The sequence below is a fragment of the Tursiops truncatus genome, chromosome 6 (genome assembly GCF_011762595.2).
Source record: "Tursiops truncatus isolate mTurTru1 chromosome 6, mTurTru1.mat.Y, whole genome shotgun sequence".
NCBI classification, from domain to species: domain Eukaryota; kingdom Metazoa; phylum Chordata; class Mammalia; order Artiodactyla; family Delphinidae; genus Tursiops; species Tursiops truncatus.
In genome coordinates, this window is record NC_047039.1 from 98,825,211 (window position 1) to 98,849,341 (window position 24,131).

General features: G+C 48.8%; 1 protein-coding gene across 1 annotated transcript in view; it reads right to left on the minus strand.

Moving 5' to 3' along the window:
* The window catches only part of ASTN2 (astrotactin 2), a 986,509-nt gene extending 966,963 nt beyond the window's left edge, over positions 1 to 19,546 (minus strand). Inside the window, exon 1 of the mRNA XM_033858475.2 lies at positions 18,554 to 19,546. Within this exon, the coding sequence (XP_033714366.2) occupies positions 18,554 to 18,986 (433 nt within the window). The 5' untranslated portion in view covers positions 18,987 to 19,546. The remainder of the gene's footprint in view (positions 1 to 18,553) is intronic.
* Positions 19,547 to 24,131: the final 4,585 nt, after the last annotated feature.

The window sequence follows — 24,131 nt, forward strand, 5'->3', positions numbered from 1 at the left end:
GCCCCAGCCCCTTGACGTTAGTAAGGTACTGGCCTCCTCTGGCCCTGGGTCTCCCTCTGTGCAATGAGACGGCTGGTCTGGATAGGCCTGAGAGTTCTGAATCTGGATGGCCTGCACTGTGGGCTCAGGGATGCACAAAGATCCCCTGAAAAGCTGTGCCTTTATAGAAAGATCTGGGGTGAGGACAAAGGGACTTGAAGTGGAATCCCTGTTCGCATTCCCTCCTGAAGGGAAGGAAAGATAAGGTGTGGTCATAGGTGGAAAAAAAATAGTTGATAAGACCTAATTATTTTAAAAGATATTGAAAAACTACCCTTGAGCACAGGGATATTTGGCATGGCATGCAGGAAGTTGGCCTGATCTGGGAATTGAACTGCAGCTCCATCTCGCTCTGCATCCCATGCTAGGTCACTTCAGTATTTGAACCACAGTTTCCTCATCCGTAAAACGGAAGTGTTGGGGTGCCTCCTTTAAGAGGCCACCCAAAAGGAAGGGGGCATCATGACAATTGCTGTGGAGTCCCAGGGGGGGCCATGAACTCCAAGAGTCTAATTGACCTGAGTTCCTGACACAGGTCTGGGGTTCAGTTTTCCCATCTTTAAAAAAAAAAAAAGTTTCTAGTTTTACTGAGATACAACTGACACATAACACTGTGTAAGTTTAAGCTATACAATGTGTTGATTTGATACAACTATATATTGCAAAAGATTACCACCAGAGCACTTGCTAACACCTTCATCTCGTCACAAAATTACCATTTTGTTTTTGTGGTGAGAACATTTAAGAGCTACTCTCTTAGCAACTTTCAAGAACATAATACAGTATTGTGAACTGTGGCCACCATGCTGTACATTAGATCCCCAGAATGTATTCATCTTATAACTGGAAATTCGTACTCTTCGACCAACATCTCCCCATTTCTCCCACCCCCCAGGAACCACCATGCTAGTCTCTGTTTCTGTGAGTTTGGCGTTTTTAGATTCCACATATCAGTGATATCATACACTATCTGTCTTTTTCTGTCTGACTTATTTCACTTAGCATAATGCCCTGGAGGTCCATCCAACATTGTTGCAAATGAAAGGATTTCCTTCTTTCTTACGGCTGAATAATATTCTATTATATGTATAAACCACATCCTCTTTATCCATTCATCCTGAGATGGACACCTAGGTTGCTTTCATATCTCAGCTCTTGTAAATAATGCTGCAATCAACATAGGAGTGCATATACCTTTTCAAATTACTGTTTTTCATTTTCTTCAGATAAAGAGCCAAAAGTGAAATTGCTGGATCATACAGTAGTTCTATTTTTAATTTTCTGAGGAACTTCCATGCCTTTTCCCATAGTGGCTGCAAAGATTTACATTCCCCCCGAAAAGTGCAAGTGGGTCCCCTTTTCTTCTTCTTTAAATAAGGGTTTGGGGCAAAATGCTATCTAATGGCTCAACCGCTAAAATTTCTGTGACATTAATGCCTCTGTCAACCTGAAACATGTATAAATTTCAAAAGTTTTCAGTGGGCTTCCCTGGTGGCACAGCGGTTAAGAATCTGCCTGCCAGTGCAGGGGACACAGGTTTGAGCCCTGGTCCAGGAAGATCCCACATGCCGCAGAGCAGCTAAGCCCGTGCGCCACAACTACTGAGCCTGCGCTCTAGAGCCCGTGAGCCTCGACTACTGAGGCCCGCACGCCTAGGGCCCGTGCTCTGCGACAAGAGAAGCCACCACAATGAGAAGCCTGCGCACCGCAATGAAGAGTAGCCCCTGCTCGCCGCAACTAGAGAAAGCCCGCACACATCAACAAAAACCGAACTCAGCCAAAAATTAATTAATTTTTTTAAAAAGCTTTCAGCTAGGCTTCTCTGCACTTACCGCCAGATGCGTTTTTACAGAGCCAGTTTCCCAAACCTGTTTATGCCTGTTGTGTTTCTCATAACTCTAAAATTTAATGAAATGTTGTGCAGATTAAAAATTTATGAGCATCAAAAGAAAGTGGCTTCTAGGAGGACTGAGCTGATCTTACGATAAAAATAAAGTCACTTAAACATTGCTGTTGAGTTAGGTCAGGTGTGACAACTATAAAGATTTAGAAAGGAATCATCAAACTCTAGAAGAATTACTTGGCAAACATCTTTAAGTTCTCAGTCCCCTTTAATGAGACCAACATTGGAGATCATATTCGGAATATTACGAGCATGGCTTATACAAGAAAGATGACATGGAACTCCAATCAGTTGACCCAGACTCGAAGAAGAGGCCCTGGGCCTACATCAAATCACTGGCAAACGTATACACATTTACGAATTTTAAGTTAAAAAGGAAACGTTTAATGTGCATTATTATTTTTTTTATGATTCCTTGCTTTAATAGGCTTCTTCTATTAAATGACCAGCTGCCAATCTACATGGCTTCACAAATGAGGGCTTCTAAAGGAAGCAACTCAACCTAAGCCCAGGTAGCCCTCTCCTGAATAGTCTGTCTCCCCACTCAAGTGGGAAAATAATTTAAAGAAGAACTGCTTTACCCATCATGTCAAATACTGTGCCAGAAAGAGACACCCACCCCAGACTTGTGATCATTGTTTCCTTTCTGGCTCCTCCCCTGCTGGCTTCAGTTTCTTCTTTTAGTTCTGCAGAGAGGAGAATCATTATCCTATTCTCTATCTCTCATATGTATCTATATGTATGTACACACATACGTGTATATATATGTGTGTGTGTGTATATACATACACACATTTGTATATATACATATATAAACACACATTATGTGTGTGCGTGTGTGTGTGTGTGTGTGTGTGTGTGTGTGTGTATATATACACATTCACATAGGGTCAGTCAAGAAGAGGACTCCCTGCCTGTGGTCTGGAAGGAGTCTGCAAGTATGCAAGTAGATGCTGGGACCCGGAGCTGGCTTAACATTGGAGTGTCTCTTTAGCTGGAGCCCAGAGCGACTCATCCTCCCCAGATCTATCATGGAACCCAGTTTGAAAAACCAATGCCCTAACAAAAGATGGTTCCGGATGACCTCGGACAAGTCACTTCCTCTCTGTCCCATCACCAAAGGTGGCTGGTCAGGCACATACTTACTCTACATTTCACTAGGATCCCAGCAAGCTCTTCATCATGATCACTTCTGGGGAATGAGATTGGGCGGGGGAGAGACTTTCACCTTTTCCCGTATAATATTCCTGAATTGCCTGAATTTGTTACTACAACAAGCTTGCATTCCTTTTGTTGAAACCTAAAATTAAGGTTAAAAATTTACTAAGTATGTATGCACTCATTGCTGGAGTTACAGATATTAAAGAGACATGATGTTTAACTCAGGAAGCTTACAAGGCTAGCAAGAGAGACAGACAATTAAACAATCACCATATTTTCATGAAAACACGGACTGCAGTGAATATACAAAGTGCTTGCGAGATAACTGTTCTCGGGGGAGCCAGGGAAGTCATCTTGGAAGTAGCAAAGGCACATTCAAGCTGGATCTTAAAATACGGGTAGGAGTTATGAGGCAGGAAAGATATTATTTAAATGTACACGTTAAGGGAAATCTCACAATTAAGTGGGCAAAATTTAAATTTTAAATGAATATCTTTATCTCAGCAGTTGGGTTAAATCCATGTTTCCCAAACTGTGGTATGAGAGATGAGTTTAGACGGCACGTGGACACTACGCTAACTTTTACAGGCTACCTTCCATTTATAGCAAGTTATTCTGGTGTTCCATTTGTGAGAGTGATACAAAGATTCCTTTTAAAAAATAAATACAGCTAATCCCATTTACTATGTGACCTTGTGCAATTGACTTGATCTCTTTGAATGGCCACATCTTCATCAGTAATATGGAGATGCTAAAAATACCCATGAAAGGGAGGTTTGTTTTTTTTTTTAATCATAAAGTTCAAGTGTTATTATCCTAATAGTTTGAACTCCCTGCATTTCTGTGCCCCCAAGGTACTCAGCACAATGTCTGGGATGGAAGAACGACTGAATAATGACTGAAGGGGCTTAGCTCCAAGCAAGGGGAACTTAAGGTGAACCACAGGTTTTGGGTGAACTGGTTGAGTCTAGGGAACGTGAACAGAATTCATCACCCATGCAAACCCCAGTTGATCCTAGTGACTGATGAGGCATCTGAAGCTGTGATTAAGTTCATTAGTAATGTCTGAACACACACATTTTCCATTTATTCATTCCTTCATTCAACTAATAGTTACTGAGTGCCTACTATGTGACAGGCACAGCTCTAGACACCTGCGATTCCAGTAGTGGACAGGACTGGAAGGTTCCTCCTCTCTCATGGAGTATCTTATGCAGGCCAATCTTCCCCACCTACCTGAAGGAAAGATGGCTCTGACAATATTCACTTAATCTTATCTGAGGCCCAAAGAGGAACTGTCATTTATTTGAGGCCACAGCAAGTAGATGGCAGAAAGAGGGCTAGAGCCCAAAGCACTTGCCTCTCAGTCTAGCACAGTTTGGTATTTAGCAGGCTTGCAAAACCTGCTTGGCTTTCCAAGATCCGCAGCTGCCCCTTCTCAGCCACCAGCCTTCCCACCTGTTGTCTCTCTTGGGGGAGGGGTTGCCTTCTCTTCCCCAGCTGGGAGCAGGTGAACTGGGGCCATTCCCTGGAGGGTTCTGCAGTTTGGAGATGGTTTACAGGCCAGGAGAATAAAGTGGAGAAAGAAAAGAAGGGAGGGAGGGAGGGACGGTAGGAGTCCTGCTATTGGCAGACAGGTAATTGGTTACTTTGGGCTGTCAGCTTCTTCCAGTCTCCCTCCCTGGGGAAGGCTAGAGAGAAAGTAATTGAAGAAGGTGCCTGAACAAATTAGTGTGAGACTGGGCTTAAAAATTTGAGTTGCACCTGGGTTCAGAGCTGAGGGTTTGATCTTCAGACGCCCGAGAAAGGATGCAGAGATGGAGGAAGGAAGGGAGGGAGTCAGCTTTCTCCTGCTGCAGCTGAGCTTCCAGACTCAGAAGCTCCTAAAGGGAATCTTTCTTTCCCTCCTGGGCTCCTGCTGAGCTGCGGGGGCTGAGAAGAACCTCAAATATCACTTGTTTTAATCTCATCACATGAGAAACGGTAGGAAGCCCAGAAAGTGGAAGGGACTTGACCACAGACACCAGCAGAACTGGGACCAAACCCCATGACCCCTGGCTCCTAGTTCCAGCCACCAGATGACCCTGCCCCCTGGCTCCATGAGGTCTTTACTCACAGGACTTCCTGTGAATTGCCCTAAACATGCTCCAACTGCAAATAAAGTGGGGAGGGGATGTGTCCTAGGGATTAAAGTATAGGTCTGTTTATTTAACAGACACCTAGATGGCATTTGCTGAGTGGTGGGCACTGGTCTACCTGCTCTGCAAACTTTAGCTCTTGGAATCCTGATAGCAATCTCCTGATAAGCAACAGAACAACCCAATGAGGCCGCTACCTTGTAAGATGGTGTTCACAAACCACCACCCCTACCGCTGCCCATGTGTCATTCATCTGGTCAGGAAACATCTACTCAGCACCTACTCTGTGCTGTGTAATGCATTATATAGTTGAGAGGAGCAAAAACAATGAACAAGACACATTCCCTACCACCAAGGAGCTGCCAGATAAAGTTTTTTGGGTTTTTTGGGTTTTTTTTAAATAAACGGGATAGAAAGCTATGAGGGGGACGGTGTACCAGGGAAGGCTTTGGTCAGGGAAGACTTCTTGGAGGAGGTGACTTGAGTTCTATGAGAAAAGGAAATATGAACCCAGAAAAGAAGGCAAAATTTTTTAAAGTTTCTAGACTGTGAAAAGGAATTAAGATTTTATCTTAAGAGCAATAAGAAACATTTAAAGGCTTTAAACAAGAGAGTGGCAAGATCCAATTTGATTTTTGAAAAAGATCACTCTGTTACTGTATACAGCAGGGCTGGCAAACTTGTTCTGTAAAGGAACAATTAGGAAATATATTAAGCTTGGTAGGCCGGATACTCATTGTTGCTAATACTCAACTCCGCTGTTGTAAAGCAAAGGCAACCACAGACAATACATACACAAGGGTATGAGTGTGACTGTGTTCCAATAAATCTTTTTTTATTTATGGACACTGATATTTGAATTTCATATAATTGTCGCATATCACGAAATATGATTGTCTTTGATTTTTTCAAGTATTTAAACAAGAAAATAGACTTACAGGCCACGCAAAAGCAGGCAGCAAGCTGGATTTGGCCCGTGTGCTATATATCAAAAAATATAAGGAAAGGATAAGGAGGATGGAGAGGCAGCAGGAAGACCAGTTAGGAGACTGAGGTAACAGCCCAAGTGAGCTTGGACAAAGGTGATGGCAGTAGGACATCATGAGAAGTGAAGAATTTTGACAGTCATTTTAGAAGTAAAACCAACAAGGCTGGTTGACTGAAAGAATGAGAGAGGCAAAGGAAGGGAGATATCAAAGATGATTCTTTTGCTTGAATAACTGGTTGAACGGTAGTCTGGTTTCCTGAGATGGAAGGGATGTGGGGAGAGCAGGTTTGGGGGACAAATCACACATTGGTAATATGATTCCTGACAGCAGAGAGAGAAACAGGGTCCCTGCAGGTTGCCAGAAAAAATACTGGCTGTCCAGCTAAATTTGCATTCCTGATAATCAGAGAGTCATTTTTAGCATAACTACATCCCAAATATTGCATGGGACATATGGGACATAGTTATACTAAGCAAGTATTCATTGTCTGAAATTCAACTGGGCATCCGGCATTTTATTTTTTGCATTTATTTTTTGTTCACAAGATATGCCAATCCTACTAGGGGGGTAGCCTTGGAGGAGAAAGGAAGGTTCCTCAGAAGAGGTAATAGCTGAGCTAAGGCTAGGAGACGGCCAGGTGAATGAGAGACCAGAAAAGCATTATGAGCAGAGAAAACAGTGTTTCTATTCAGGACTCAGGTAGGGGGAATGTGCCTGGTTCCCCCCAGAGATCTGCCAGTAATCAGTGAAGCCAGAGCCCCAAGTGCCACGGGGAATGTCAGGAGGTGAGACCGAAGAGATACCCAGGGTGTCCAGGGACACACCAAGGATTTGGTATACTTCTTAAAGTACAGATACCCAGGCCCCTCCCAGGTGCTTCCACTGATCTGGAAGGGAAAACCTGGCCTCTAAGGTGATTCTGAGGAGTCGCTAACTTTGGGAAAAACCGGGCTAAATAATCTGGGACCTTTCCCAGTGACAAATCCCAGGAGCCTAGGAAGTTGCTGCTGGCTGTGAAGTCTTGAAAAGAGTAACGCAGGTAATCAGAACAAAGGTGGCAGAGAACAAGCCTGCAGCCTCCCAAGGGGACTCCTGAGAAGGGGGTTCTGTCCATTTGGATGGAAGTTGGTGGTCCAGAATGTTTGTCCAAGGACCCACCCAGCTCCCCAAGAGTCCCTAGGCATCTGGTACCTGGTTCTCATTGGAGCTCTCAGCTCCTGCAAGGAGACAGACGTCTCCATGCCTCTCGTTGCCGCCCTGCCTCCTTCCCTCCTCAGCCCACAGCCACCACCGAAATGATTCCCCCAAATGCAGCTATGACTGTGACTGGAAATCTCTTTACTGCTGATTCTGCTAATGGAAATGTTCCTTCCCTTTGCGGCTGCTTGCAAAGCCATTCGTGACTTCCCAGGTGCCTGACAGCAAGGCTTTGTCAGCAGGCAGCCACCAGAAGGGAGAGGGTTCTGCCCCGATTGCCTCCCCCAAGACCCGCCTGCCTGAGACTCAGCCTCTCCGAGTTTCTCTGGCCAAACTGTCCTCAGACAACCCGGGAGCCCCCTAGGAGCACCCCCCCCCCCCAACAGCTTCCCCCTGCTCTTGGAGAGAGAGCAGAGATCAATGGTCAATTTCATCCTTTTTCTCCTCCTGGTGGGGAGAGAGGGAGGGAGGGCAGAGGCCAAAGCCAGCAGGCTGGAGTGGAAAGAGCGGGGAGGGAAAGGGAATTTGCATGCATTAGTTATTCATACCTCCACCTCCTTCCATAACAAGGATTCCAGGTGGCTAAGAGGCACGGAGCACAAATGGTGCCAGATGCTGTGCTAGGTGCTCTGCACACACTATCTCCGTAAGGATCACATGGCTTTAGTGTAAGTAAAAATTGAGCACAGTGTTGGACACTGACGACAGCTGAAGATGGAGGACTCTCCAAAAATAATGATCGCAGCAATCCAGAGAAGGGATTGCTGTGTTACCTCCACTTTCTTCATGGGCATACAGAGGTCTACAGTTAGGAAGTAGTGCAGCCGGGATTCTATCCCAGGGCTTTGGGTCTTCAGAGCCAGCACACCAGTCAGAGGAGCTGGGCTACAGACTGGATTTTGCCATGGCTTAGCTGTGGGACCTTGCAAATGTACTCCTTTTGCTGTACGTGGGCCTCTCACTGTTGTGGCCTCTCCCCTTGCGGAGCACAGGCTCTGGACGCGCAGGCTCAGCAGCCATGGCTCACGGAGCCCAGTTTCTCCGCGGCATGTGGGATCTTCCCGGACCGGGGCACGAACCCGTGCCCCCTGCATCGGCAGGCGGACTCTCAACAACTGCGCCACCAGGGAAGCCCACAAATGTACTTCTTTTTGCTAGGTAAATGAGAGAGTTGGGCTGGATCTCAAAGGCATTCTTTTACCCAGCTCTAATACTCTAGGAGAACTATACACTATTTATTAGGACTTTTACAGCATTATAATATATATATATATATATATACATTTATTATTATATATATCCCATATGTATAGATAATGTAATATAAATTCCATTTTCAAGGTAGGAGCATAAAAACTGCACAATGCTGCTAAGAAGCACTAGGCGACAAAAGTCAACTTAGGATGAAGGAGAGGAGTGACAAGGAAGTTCACCCAATCAAACAGGGGCTGCATCTCAGACAACAGATGCTTGACAACTTCTAGCAAAGAAATGCAGAGCTTCTCTAAGTTCCTGGAAGGTCTAGGTAACAGGTTCCCTAGTACAACAGTATGCCCAGCAGAAGGTGGGAATTCCCTAAGCACTGGGAGAAGAAGGAAGTGGAAAGGGAAGAAGAAAGGGAAAGGAGGAAGGATGGAGGGAAGGAGGAAAATCAAGAAACCACGGCAGCATGGGAATCTGCTTGTCAAGGAGTCCAGGGCTAACGAGTGACATCTAGAGCAGATGAGACAAGGCCCGGTGCTCTCCTGGCAAACGAGCAAGGAGCGACAGGGCCTGGGGAGAGGCTAAGTCAGCTCCTGGCAGCCCAGAAATGAGGTGTTGAGTCCCTCAGGCCTGTGAGGCTGTCACACCTGAAGTTCCTCTATAAGAAACGTCTGCAACTTCTTGCTAATGAGAGGAGGAAGAGATAAAAAGTACAAGAGGTTGTCAAAGAGGTGAAAACTCGAGGGCACCCCTAGTTCTGTGCAGTATGGAAGGCGGAGAGAGCACGGAGCCTGGAAGCAGGCACACCTGGGACAGGACCCAGCTCAGCTGTAGTGATCTTGGGTGTGTTTCTGAACTCCTCTGAGCTTCCGTGCTCACCTATAACATGGGATGAATCCGACCCGTCTTTCAGCACTATGGAAAGAAGGAACTGCAATAACAAACGTGCCAGCACCGCATCACGGGCATAGTAAACGTTCAATGAATGGCTGCTTTTTTCATAGCCTACCCCAAACCAGAAGGGGGAAGTCCAGCACACCAGCTCCCCCCACCCCCAGTGGCCTGGACTAAGGTGGGAGGAATGTACACCAGACCAGGAGTCAAAAGGTTGGATCTGGTTCCTGCTCCACCACTGACTTGCTACGGTGCCCTTGACTTGTCCATCTTTATATAAAAGGGTTTCATTCAGAAAATGTCCTAAATTCTTACCATTTATGGCAGGTGATGACCCCAACACCATGGATGGATCATCTCCCCCCAAACATTCAGTGCCTCTCTGTCTGGCACAATGCAAAGGTGCTAATCCCTTATCTGGCTTCCATGATTCTCAAGAAAAGGTCTTCCCTAATCCCAACTCTTTCTCCTCTAATCAAACTGGTCTCATTCCTCATCCTACAAACACCCCAGAATAATAAGGAGGCAGGAGAAGGTAGAGGCAGTAACTGTGGAAGCTCAGAAGAGGGAAGGTTTCATGGAAGAGGTGGCATTCCAGCTCAGCCTTAACAGAGGAGTGGAATTGCAATACCTCTCCAGTTCTGCACAGTATGGATTCTGAGATGAGACTTGGCAAACCTGTTTCTAGTCATCTAAGATGCCCTGAACACCTAGGATGTGCCAAGCACAGGGTGAATCACTGCAGCCTCAGAGATAAAGGAGGGATGTTCTCTGCCTGTGGAGCTCTTAGGCAAGTACCACAAGACAGACAGAGAAACACATTAAGTTCTGCTCTCACTTTGCCCCAAGTCACCATCATCTCTCACCTGAACAGACTCCTGCAGACCTTCCTCTCCCATCCTTGCTCCTCTACAGAGCAGCCTGAGTAATTCCTTTGAGACAGAAGTCAGTTACGGATACTCTTTTGCTTAACGTCCTGCCTGGCTCGCCATGGCACTCACGGTAAAAGCCTAAATCCTGTCCTGTCCTGTCCACCCCCCACTCACTCCACTCCGGCCATACTGGCCTTCTTGCTGGCCCTTGAACGATCCAGGTGTGCTCTGGAGTCAGGTCTTTGCTGGAGCCCTTCTCTGCCCGGAATACTCTTCCACACATCTGCCTGGTGAGGCCTTCATGGCCTTCAGGTCTTGGTCCAATCCTATAATCTCAATAAACAATCCTTTGGCCCTATTTAATATTAAAACTGATTTCCTCACATTAATAGTGTTCATTTTCTTTTTGCCCTTTTTTTTAATAGACTCTATCACCTTCTCACATACCACATAATTTTCTTATCTATTACATTTATCATCTTCTCCCCAACACGCATACACAGGCATATATACACGTACTCCTGGATATGAGCTCTCTGAACACAGGAATCTATGTCTTTTGTTCTCCATACATCTTAAGTGGCTGGAGCAGTGCCTAGCATGTTGTAGGCGCTCAGTAGTTCTAAGGGACCAGCCACTGTTACACCAGTCTTTATATCGCTAGTGGGTACCAAGGCCCAGAGTGTCCAACTTTAGTGCCAAGACGTCAGGAAAGGCTTCAAAGGTAAGTTCATAGTTGAATTCAGCCTTGAAAGGTAAGAAGGAATTTTCCCAGGGCCTTTGGGACAGAGTTATAGAACAAGAAAGAAGGGTTCTTAGCATAGGACAGTCTGGGCAGAGTCTGATCACGGACCTTGTAGCTCAATAAGGAGCTTGAACTTCATACTAAGAATTATGGGGAGCCAGTGAAGTGCTTTAGGAGAGGATGGCCATGATCAGATTTGGGCTTTTAATGAACTCCCTCTGTCTGCAAGTACAGACGATGGACTAGAGAGAATAAGACTAGAGGGAGATACCAGTGAGTTGACAGCTGAAATCGTAGTCGAGAGAAGTGCTGACATCTGACCCTGCCGGGGGCCGTGACAACGGGCATGGAGAAAGGGTTCCTTCTCAGGTGAAAACCCTAATGGTTTATGACATACAACATCCTTGTCAATTTTCGACTCACAGAAGGGCTGCCTGCACGCTCCAGTATGCCAATAAGGAAGCTAGAAATCTTCCAGTCCTGAATCTTACATTGGGTAGTCACCACCCGACCCCCTTCCAAACCAAGGAAAAGTCTTCCTGGGGGCTGTTGTCCTAAAGAACTGCAGACAGCAGTGAAGAGCCAGTGAGAGGAGAGCAGAGCGAGTCCCGCCAAGCACCGCTGCCTGCCTTCTCTGGGGCCGAGAGACTGCAAGCTCTGCTGGGAGGAAAGAAAAGCCAGCTCTCTCTCGCTATAGTTAATCTTCTGTTGCCACTAGCTGGTCAGTATGAGAACTTGGGGAAGTATCAGCCCTACAAAGAAAGCATCCCCGTAATGCTGCTGCACCTCAAGGTTAAATCTGACTCTTTCTTTCTTTTTCTGGAAAAGAGCAGGCTTCTTCTCACCCTCAGGGCAGCTAGAGTGAAAAAGCAATGAGGCTCCCTCCTCCCCAGCACAAAACCCATTGGCTCAGGCTCTCAGGAGAGACTGGAGCCAACCAGGTGGATACCTTGGGCAGGAGAACAAATTCAACTTCCCCAGGGATATCTTTCTCCTTAGATTTTTGTTTCTTTGTTTGTTTGTTTTGCAGGGAGAGGAGGAAAGACTTGGTGCACCTTATGATGTTCAACCAAGTTGCAGACCTGAGACATATTTAACCCAGAGCCACGTGTTGGTAGTCAGTGTGATGGAAAGAAGTGTGGAGGGGGATTCAAGATCACTGGGTTTAAGTGTGAACAGCTGGTCCTTAGGTAGGTTACCTCCCTTGTCCGGGACCCCGTGTTACCATTTAAATGGAAGGGCTAGATTCAATGTGCTCTGAGAGTCTGTGATTCTGTAAGGCCATCAGAGTTGATGGTCATAGTCACAGTTTTCATGGCTTTACCCAAAGAAGTCACTGTCACTCTCTGTCCTTCTCTCCCCCCAGCACACGTGTTCACACCATCCTATGGCAGCCAACGCCTAGTTTACAGCCAAGCAAGGAGGTGAGAAGCAGGAGGCTCTGCCTGCCAGGGGCCTAGGCAAACCTACCGTTGGACTTGCTGTAAATTAGTATTATTGAATGATCTTGCAGCCTGAGGGCCCCATTCAGGAGAAGGAGCAAGCTCTGGGTCACAAAAGCTCGCAGAGCTGTGCTGTCTTGATAGCTATTGTTCCTGACCCCCAGAAACAGCAAATCTGGATGGCCTTGACCCAACCTGGGCCTCTCTAACAGCTAAAACGAATCCTCCTCTCACCCTGCCCCATCACCCTCTCAGTAACAATAGTACAACGGTCCCTTGGTATCTGCAGGAGATTGATTCCAGGACCCCACCGCTTTCCAAGGTCCAGGGATGTGCCAGTCCCTTATATAAAATGGCAATAGTGCAGTCGGCCCACGGTTAGGTGAATCTGGGGATCCACGGCTACGGAGGGCTAATTATACTTTCTAAGGGCAGATAATATATCTGTCTCTGCCCTAATTATTAGAGTTCATCAGACCTGAACTGGCAAAGGGGTGGGGATGGAGTAAGGGAAGTGAATGAAAACGGGGAAAAACTCAGATCAGAGACCACTGAACCCACACACACACACACCACACACACACACCACACACACACACACACACACACACACACACACACACACACACACACACACACACACACACACACACACACACACACACACACACACCCTTATTTACAATATCCCAGAAACCTGGACCATCAGAGCAGGACGGGACCTTGGACTCTGAGTGCTACTGAAATGTTTTACTGATAAGGCACCTGGAGCCCAAATGAGGAAATAACATTTTGTAACCTTTGTCTCAAGACATCAAATTCGCCCTCTCACCCACCCCGGAATCTCTCCCTCTTACCCATTCTGGAAAAAACACTGGGATTGATTTTAATGAATATTCTGTGGTCAGAAATCCCTACAGAAAACCCAGCTTATACTGTTTGTATCTGTTTTTTTTTCTCCCACTTAATAACTGTCATCAACCTTCAGAATCAAGGCAGAAACCAAAAGGGGCAGATAGCCTCAATGCCTCTGGTCCTGTCCCCAAATGCCTGCCAAATAGCTGTGTGGTCCCTGCTTGAAGACGTCCTCCCATGTGGACCCTGTCATCATTAGAGGTCAGAATGCTTGGCTGGTGGACAGCTCCCAGGGACACATCCTCCTGTCATGTTGTACTCCATCCCCATAGTATATGCACCTTTAGGACATTTTTTAGAACCAGACAGAAAAAAAAAGCACATGCCTCATTCCCTGTTGATGTTCGAAGAAAGTTTCTCCAGCCCTTGTGGACTGTCCTTAGGCTAAACTCCCTGCTTCTAGCCACCTTTCTGGCCTGGTCCCTCACCCCTTCTGGGGGCTCTTCTCTTTTGGTGTCCATTTTTGCCTGTATTTTAAGGAATCTTTGCAGACTGACCAAGTGGGCATTTCAGAGCATCTTCGTCTTCCACCCAGGCCAATCAGCTTCCTGCAAACAGCATCCTTTCAGGACAGATCTTGAGGACACTGCCAGATCTGCTCATGCAGATGCATTTAAAAACATACTACTGGATGGTTTTTCTTTCTCCACACACCCTCCCCCAAATATAGAGCACGCTCCTCACCTGTGTGATTTATATGACAAGGTAAATTAGTAATGGATGTTGACAACAAGTAGTCACTCAGTTTTATCTCCTTTCCCCCTTCTGCAGAATCAAGGCTCATGGTAAACAGTCCAGCCTGGCCACTATCAAGCACAGGAAGAAGGATGCCATTTCCCTAGCGGTGGGCATGAAAGCTAAATCCACAAGCAGACTCTGGAGCTGCCTGGGGGCAGATGAACACTGGGTGATGTGCGGGTTCACCTCAGAAGCCCTGCACGGACAGTTGCTCCCATTCAAATACTTTCTTTTCCGTCAGTCCTCCCCAACACCCCCATGTTACCAGCAAAGGAAAGGAGACAGTGAGAAGCAAGAGCAGCTAGTCAGAGTTACAGAGTGGGTCAGGGCACTTCAAGTTCATAGAATCTTTGCACCAAAGGATTATTTTAGGGCTCAGCTACCCACTCATATTATAGCACAAAGAACTGAAGATCCGGGGTAAATGACTTGTTCAAGGTCAGAACAGGCCCCAGCTGAGAGTTCCAGGTCCTAAGCAACACCAAGCCCCCAGGCTGTACTGGAGCATTCAAATTCTCCTCCAGCCCATCCTCCATGACCTCACTCAGTTTTTGTTTTTGCTTTTGTTTTTTTCCTGTCCAGGAAATGTCCCCAGCTTTCTCTAAGTCTAAAGAGATATCTCCCTCCCTGATGTTACAGAACGTGTCATACCCATCACTCACTTGCCCCACTACATAGGATGCCCTTTGACATCCCCTGAGTCATGGAACTTCGCGTTGGCAGGGTCATTGAAGGTCATTTAACTCATGCCTCACTCTCACACTCTCATACTTCAGCACCAATGTAGCTAAAGTCCCCCTGAGAAAGGTTCTTGCCGTGCTGATGATTGTTATGTTTCCTCTCCAGGACCCTGCACCATGCCCTACATAAATGTAACCAGCCCCTCAGTGCATGTTTGGCTCAGGATGGCTGTTTAGCAATTACCAAGGATGTAGGTGTCCGATGCGCTGAGATTCCAGTCCCAGGTCTGCATTTACTCAAAGTGAGACCTCGGACTAGGCACCTGACCTCTCTAAAGAATGTTTCCTTACCTGTAAAATGGGAATAAATTACAACAGTGCCCACTTCATATATTTTATGTGAGTAAATAATAAAAGGCAAGAGTAAAGCTCTGAGCAGCACAGTAAGGATTCAACAACTATTTGCTATTCCTTGATCTATTTCAAGGAAATTCACTTTATCAGGACCACTGACTTAGATTCTAAAGAAGAGGCCCCAGACACAGAAACTTGGGGGGGCATTTCACCTCTGAGGGAAACTTCCACCTACATAAAGCAGGCTGGAACATGAAGGGAAGATTAAACATGAAGAGGAAAAGACCTGAAGAAAAGTCTTTTAAGTCTGGGCACTACCAATTATAGAGCCGATAATTCAAACAGGAGAGGCAGGCACAATGGAGGGAGGGAAGGCCAGGTATGTCGGTGACTTTGGTGAATAGGGATGGTAGACAGTGTGTGCAAAATAATTTTGAGCTTCCCCAACTGGACTTGGAGTAGAATGGGAACTTTACCTTTTATTTGTTTGTTCACCGCCCCTTAACACCAGGGACATTTTACCACCACCAACTCTAGACCCACAACCCAAAGCATAGCCTGAGGGCTTTGGTAGACACTATCCCCCCCTAGTGGTGGCTCCACACACCCCGCTATTGGCAGGATTCAGCATTTACCGACTTTGCATGTGCATCTGCGGCGCATGCCATCTCCAAATCCCTTGAACTGGTGACCTAGTAGTGAAAGACTCACCCAACTCTCCAGAAACAAACACTAGGGAAGGATGTTTAGAAGGTCTGAAGATGGGATGATGGGATGGGGCTGCCTGGGGACCCTGGGGGAGATACGGCCATAAATGACTCAGAGTACCCCCCCTCCGCCCTCATTTTGAGCCAGCCTGGCCCTCCCAGAGCTCATCGTGCACTCTGTGTTTACAGACAAACAGTGGAAGAACAACACAAATAAAAAGCCCACGTCTCCCTACACAGATCCTGCTATGCTCGGCCATCTGGCGACTACCTCGCTAGCCAAATCCCTGGTAGGAGTGCCTCGGGCTGCGGGGAAGGAGGAGGAGGAACCTGCTTCCCCAAAGGGCTCAGGGCTTCCAAGGAGGACGGCACCTGCCACTCCACAGCAGGCAGTCCCCAGCCGCCGAGGCTCAGCCGCCTGCGTCAGAGAAGGCGGAAGCCTCCAAGTGGAGAGCACCAGAAGACTGACGCTGAAGCACAGGTCTGGGGATCTGACACTTCCAGCTCCTCACTCAGTTCCTCAGTCAGCCTGCCCTGAGCTCCCAGGTACCCATTTCCTCTTGAAAGCCAAAGTTTAAAAACGCAGAGATTGCCAGCTCCAGGAATTCTGGAGCGACTCCTGTAGCTGGCTGGACCAGGTCCTCCACATCCTAGGGAAACTGGAACGCTCTGGGGTCCTCGCTTCCAAGTCATGCCATACCCAAGGATGCCCCCCCTTTCCCCCTCATCTGAACAGCCATTTAGAAGGACCCCCACTCCCTCCCTCTCCGGACATCCGGGAGTAGAGAGATCTCGAGGGTGGAGGGAGAAGGTTGGGATTGAAAGTGGTGAGGGACACCCTCCGTTTCTCTGGAAGGACCCTTCCCTGCGGTGGGGTCACAGGAGTTGGCCATGAGCCCAAGGTTGGCTCTTCGCCCTAAGGAACCCCATCTTCACCCCCATCCACTTACTTGGAAATGGGCAGCTCACAAGTGCACGTGCGAATGGCTCTTGGTGTATGTGTGTGTCCGCGCACGCGTGTGTATGCTTGAACGTGTGTGTGTGGCACACGAGACGTGCCGCCGCGGAAAGTCCCCTGGGAACCTGCAAGGCGCTCTCCTGCCTAGCACCCCACAAAGCTCAGCACGCTCAAGTTACAGCCAGCTGGGGAGAGCCCAGGGGCCAGAAACCCGAGGCACATGCTCAGACCAGGAAAGGGCCTGGCGCTCGCTCAAAGCTCCAAAGGCGGCCAGCACGAAAGGGAAGTGGCGGGCGGGCGGGAGGGAGGGGGGCGTCACAAAAATACATCAAAAATATTATGGCTCCCAGGAGAGAGGAGTCTAGTCCCTTGATTACTCTTTGGGGCTTCTCGGGCGAGCAAGGAGTTAACCTCAGAGGTTCAAGCCGGGACCCCGAAGGCGCGGACATCGAAGGCCCATCACCCCCGCGGTGCCGGAGCTCAGCCGGATCCCGGGGTCTGGAGTCTGGGGCGAGCCCGCGGCGCCTTCCTGGAGCTGCTGCTGGCCAGACTCCGGCAACCAATCGCACCCCGCTCCCCCAAGAGGGGAGGGGGGAGAGAGAGACCGGTGAGCGCGGGAGAGCTAAGGGGAAACAACATTTTTGTAAACGCTCTCCGAGATGATTAAGCGATCAATTACCCGGGTGGGAAATCAGCTGCGCCTCCCACAGCTACCTGGAAGGGCCGACTCCTCCGGGATTCGCGCTGGGAACCAGCTGGCAGCAAGCTGCGGGCGAACTTTCTGATTAACTTTTACGTTTGAGCCCCCACCCCCATCCTTTTCCTCTCCCCTTCCTTTTTCATGCCTTTAAGTTATTATTATTAGCCCAGTGAGTGAGCTGCGAGGACAAACCTGCTCTCCGCCGGGAGGGGGGTAGGAAGGCGAATGCGACCACGGGGATGGAGGGAGAATCTGAAAGTGGAGGGAGACCTTGGGTTCCGAACGCCAGTGCTCGGAAATCACTCAATCCCCCCCAGCCCCATTTCACAGATGGCTAAAACTGAGGCCCAGAGAGGGGAAGCGACTTGGCCAAGGTCACCCAACCCATCGGGAGGCCGAATTTATGCGGACCAAGGGATTCTACATGGAGCGACTCCGCTCCGATTCTCGAGAAAATCGAACCGGAAGAGCAGAGCCGACGATTCCGAGGCGACAGCGAGGGGGCGGTGACCGCGGGCGGCCACTGGCCGTGCCCCAGGAGCAGTGGGCGGCTGGACCCAGACCTGGCTCCCGAGCGGGGGACTACCACGGCCCCCAGCTCAAGCACACTCAGGCAGCTGGGGTTTCGGCGTCAGCGACGGATCGCGGCAGAGCTCAACGTCTGCACTGAGAGACGGACGGACAGGTCCCCACCGCGGGAGGCTTGGCACGCCTCCGGTCTCCCGCCACGCGCTCGCTCAGATACTGCCCCGGACTCATTCCAACCACCTGTACGCCCTCCGGGCCCCTCAGCTGCCCTCACTCAACCCTGCTCGGGGCAGCCCGGGGCGGGAATCCCCAGGGCGCCCCCACCCGTCTGGCTTCACTTGGGGGCTCCCGGTTCCCTGGGACCCCGCGTGTGCCGGCGCCCAGCCTTACCCAGGGTGAAGAAGGGCAGCTCTGTGTTGTCCAGGTCGTCCTGCACCGCGATGCGCCCCGGCAGCTCGTTACGCACAAAGAGCAGGAGGCGCGACTCGGCGGCGGTGCCCGCGGAGCCAGCGGAGCCCGGGGACGCGGCGGCGGCAGCGGCGGCTCCTGCCCCGGTCCCACTCCCGGCCCCGGCGCGGGTGCCGCTCCAGCCAATGTCGCTCTCCCGCAGGGCAGGCAGCGTGGACACCGTGACTGTCTTGAGCCGGCACGGGCTGTCGGGCTCCCGCGAGGCGGCGGCGGTGGCGCCGGCCAGAAGCGGCGGCGGCGGCAGCAGGAGCAGGAACAGCAGCAGCGGCGGCGGCGCCGGGTGGAAACCGAGCCTCAGCCGCCCCCGGAGCCCCGAGCTGGGGCCGGGGCTGCGCCGGGCGCCGGCGGCGGCCATGGCGGGAGGGGCTGCGGTGCTGCGAGCGGCGGTGGCGAAGGAGGAGGAAGAGACAGTGGCGGCGGCGGCGGACGCCGAAGCGAACCAGGACGCCGGAGCTAAGGAGCCGTGGGAGCCGCTCGCTAGCAGCCCCCGGCTCCGGGCTCCGCCTCCCGATCGGCCCTGGCCCGCCCCCCCCCCGCGCCACCTCCCCGGGCCCCGCCGCCCGCCCCTTCTCTGGCTCCCCACTCAGACCCCGAGCGTCTCGGAGGCTCCGCCCAGCCTCGTGCGAATCCCAGTCGCCCCCTCTCCTTTCCCAGGATCCCCCAATCCGCCCTCACAATATTCTTTAGCCACAGCACCCCTCTGCAAATTCCTAAGACTTAGGGACCCCGGGTGCTTCCCCTTATTCCCCTGGGCTCAACCCAGCTCGCCCAGCTTTACCCCACCCCTGGCCCAACCCAGAGGCTGCACCTGGGGGCGCGCCTTAGCCCAGCCTTGCTCCAGACCCCGCCTTCTGGGGGGTAGGGGCGCCTGAGGATGGTCAAGACAACTTTGTCTCCCCTCAAGCCCAATAACAAGTCCTGTACCCTTTCCTAGTCCCTGAAATAATTCCTCGTGTCCTTTGAGACCCCTGCCCACCCACTTGCCCACAACTCAGGCATTCCTTCTCCCACCTCTCCCATCTACCCAGGCCTCGGAGGTTGCACCAACAGCTAATGGACAAAGGGTTGTCGAACTCCACCCTCTAAGGCCCCCACCCTCCTGCACTGACTCCAGGAGGATGCTCCGGCCCCCAGCTGCCGCCCTGCAAGCCAGCGCTTTTTTCTGGATCCTGTTCCCAACCTGGACAGCACTACTTGGCTGCTCTGGTGTAAAATTCCTGAAAAGGGTGCGAGGTAGAGACCTACCACTCTGTCTGCTTCTGGCTCCCACGGGCTCCCACATCCTCTGCCCCCCTCGCGACTCTTCAACCCCGCCCCACCCCACCCCCAAGCCCGGTCGTTTTTTTTCCTGGAGTCAAGCTGAGCTCTAAACCTAGGTCTTCGTACACAGGGCAGCCTTTTGGCCCTGGGTAAGTTCTCTCTGACCCACATACCTGGTATCCCCCAGCGAGCCATCACCTCTGCAGGAATCTGGGCCTTGAGGGGCCCCGCCTTCTCTACTCCCCTCCTTTTCTTCCTCTTTCCTCTCTCTGTTCTCTCTTTCATCTCTCCACTCATTTCATTCTTAACCTTGTCTTGACTTTAATCTTATAAATGCTTCCTACCTATTATTTGTGAGCCATTTCCCATCTCCCGGTATTTCTTGCCCATCTGCACACCTTTGGTGTGGTCTCCTCTGTGCATTAACTTCTCTCATCTTAGCTCTTCCCTCTTCTGCCTCTTTTCTCCTTTCTGTATTTAACCCTTCATAGGAAAGGCCTTTTTCCCTCTCCCAGCACATTTTATTTACTTTTTCATGACTTTGGATAAAGGAAGAGGACTTAAAAGAAGGAAAAATCAAAACCTGTTTTGTGAACTTGGACTTAATTATACTGTTTATTAAGCATTCTCCAAGTGCTAGACGTGTACCTATGTTAACTTTTATACATAAACATACTCCAATGAGATGGGTATTATGATTCCCATTTTCCAGATGAGGAAACTGGGATCAGGAGGTCAGGGAGGTAAAGGGACTTCCCAGGGTCACTCAGCTAATGAGCACAAGAGCTCAGATCTGAACCCCAAGCTCCAAAGCCTTGGCTGTTTCCACTGAAACACACTGTCCTCAGTGACCTTGGAAAAGCCCACCTATCAAAGATGTTGTGAAAGGCACATCCAAATGAGTGCATCTGGGTCTTTTTCAGCTCTGAGGTTTGTAAGGTGTGCTTCTCCTGTCTCAGTTTACTAATCTGTGAACCCAGGGAGGGGGCGGGGGTGTGGAAATCTGGCTTTTCAAGTCCTCTGATTCTAAATTGTCTCCTGCCTCTCTGACGCCTGCTCCAGTTCATTTACTCCTCCAAAATATGTCGCCCTGGCTCCCTCAGTCTCTCCTTTGTACCCTTACAATCCGCCACTATCCTCTGCAACGGGGCTTTCTGATTTTCTATGCCCCTTTCTTCAAATATGCTGACATAGTCCATTTATAGAAGTGCACACCAGGAAAAAAGGGCTCCCTTATGTAAGGCAGAGTCTGTGCAAGTCCTTCATGGACCCCTGGTACAAAGGCCTGTCGAATGAGACCAACACTTTCATTCATTCATTCACCACCAAATATCTAGGGCTCCTACCAGGCACTATAAGGGGATGCAGAGATGCATAAACACAACTCCTGCCCTTGGAGAGTTTATAACGATGTGGAGGGAGGTGTGGGGATGAGAGAACACAGAAATATCTCAGATACCAGGCAGGCAGACAGACAGACATGTGTTTCTTTTATGAGGTGCTCTGAAACATATGCTTGGAGAAATCAAAGGAAGCTTCCCAGAGGAGGTGGCATTGGAATTGAGCCATGTAGGACTAGTAGCATGGGGTTAAATCTGCCGTTTGGCATTCCTGGCAACTGCTCAGCATCTGGATGAATCCCTTAGAGGGGGCTTTACTCTCTAAGCCATAGCCCACCTCCCATGAAGAGGCTACAATTTCCAGATACTTTCAGCCTCCACTGCATCTAGGACTTGAGCACATGACTCAGAATTCACCAATCAGATTCACCCACCCCAGATTCTGGGAAGGAAGCTGGAATTAGGCAGAATCCACTTGGGGACCAAAGTGGTAACAGGTGGGGCAGTTACATCCTGATTTCATCACTAGTAGAAATCGTTCTAACACTGCTGCTCAGAGCCCAGTGTCATTTGGTGTCAAAAGTGTGAAATGCCTTCTTGGTGTCTGGCTGCAGCTAAAACAATAGCTCCGTCAGCCAGTTCTGTGATGTGATTTGGAGTGCTGCTCTCAACTTCACAGACTTTCAGCCCAGATACCGTGCCCTCCTGGATATTCTGAGTAATATCACTACTGAATTCTGTTACTGCTTCAATTATCAGAATTGGTCTCTGTTGCTTGTGACTAACACACCTGACTAAGAACAGAAAGTGGAAACAAATGGAAGGCAGCGAGGGCAAAGCTCATGAAGGGAAATGGAGGAAGTTCATTGAGAGGGAGAGGAGAGATTGAAGACAAGACAAAAAAGGCAGGCGAGGAATTTGCTGTTCATTTTGAAGGAGGACCTACGTTATCTAGTAGGCAGTGTCGAATTGGGAACAACCACAGGAAAAGAACTCATATTTCTGAACACATACTCTGCAGCTTCAAAACTTTATGCAGAACATGAATGAATGATGATAACAATTCCTGCCTCCTGGTGGTAGTGAGGCTTCAGAAACCATTACGCAAAGTGCTTAACAAAATAGGTGCTCGATAAATTATAACTGCTGTTTTGATGTCTAATTCCAGCAACATCTGGAGGGAGGCTTGTTATCCCCATTTGATAGATGTGGAGTTTGAGGCTCAGGGAAGCTAAGAAACTTGACTCTGATCATGCAGTAACCAAGTGTTGGAACACACATCTGCCTGACTCCTAAGTCCTTGCTCTCTCTGCCACAGCACGCCACCTTTCTGCCCCAACCCTTCCCACCTACCCTCAGGATGCTAGGACTTCCCTATTCACACTCTGATACCCTGTCTTGTGGCCAGTGGTACCACTCTTCTCACCCTTCCCCTCTCCTCCTAAGTCACAGTTCATTATTGATTTAATTAGTTACAGTTCATGATTGACGTAATTTATTCTCCTAGAGGGTCCCCACATACCCCCATTTCTGACTCCACTGATCTGAAATTCCTTTTCATTCTTTCTAACCCCTTCCAGCTCCCCCGCTCCCCAGCAAATGCTTCCTCTTGCTTCATCTTGAATATTTCATATTTGCCTTTCTAGGTAGTTTTGTAACATTTTTCTCCTTTCCTTCTTCCCCCACCTTACGCTATTCTGTTTTTAAAAAATTCCATCTATTCAGACCACATGAGTGAGACAGCCTAGTGTATTTGGAGAAGCAAGGATTGGGGAGAGACAGGCTTGGCTGAGATATCATCTCTGCTATTTACCTATTGGGTCAAATCACTCAATAATGCCCCTATTAGACCTCATTTTCTTATTTGTGAAAGGAGGAAAGTAATACCCATTTCTCAGGATCATTATGGGAATTTAATGAGATCACATATGTGAAAATGCCTAGCCCATAATGGGTTCTATTAACATTATAAGTAAATCCAAACATCTTCTGGTATCTCACTCCCTGTTTTCCTCTCCAGCCCCATTTGACAAGATCTTCAGCACCATCACTCTGTTCTGGCCAGATACACGTCTTTTTTGTTCCTGGAATGTTTCAAGCTCTTGTGTCCCCAGTGTTTTCCCAAAGGCTCTTCCTTCTGCCTGGAGGGATCTCCCTCCAGACTTCACCTTGCTACCTTTCATTTACATGTAAGTCTTAGTGCATAAAGCACTTTCTTTAAGATGACTAAGCCCCCAGTTCAAGCTAGCTCCTCTCTGACTTCCGTGTTATTTCCTTTCACATCTCCTCGTATATATTTTAATTGCACTCATTACATATTTTAATAATTGTCCATTTATTAGTGTATTTCCTTGATGCGTCTTCCCCTCTAGACTGGGAACTCAAAGAGATCAAAGGCCATGTATGTCCTGCTTACCACCCTGTTTGTACAAGCTAGCTCTGTGTCTGACATAGGGTAGAGACACAAAATCAGTATTTTGTTAATGAATCATCACGCCTTTCTTGACTTTTAAGTCTAAGACAGGTATTGTATTAGGCACTAGCCATAATTCTGCAGTGAAGAAAAGAGACCCATCCTTTTGGTTTTCCACAATGAGTACATTATCCTCCCTCTGTCTATCTGTCTGTCCCTCCTTCCCTCCTTTTATTCCTTCCTCCTTTCCTTCTTTCCCTCCTTCCTTCTTTTCTCCCTTCCCAGATTTCCATGATTCAAGTGATTTTTTTTAAAAGTCTTTCTTCTTTAAGCTTCAAAATGATGTCTAGAACACAAACTCCACTTCAGGAGAAGAGCTTGTTATCTCTTGCTCCATCTCTACTCTATCTAAGCTCAATCCTCCATCAGTCCTCTTTGTACCCACACCTGTCCACCGTTTGTTTTCTCTTGCTTCAATCATGGCCCT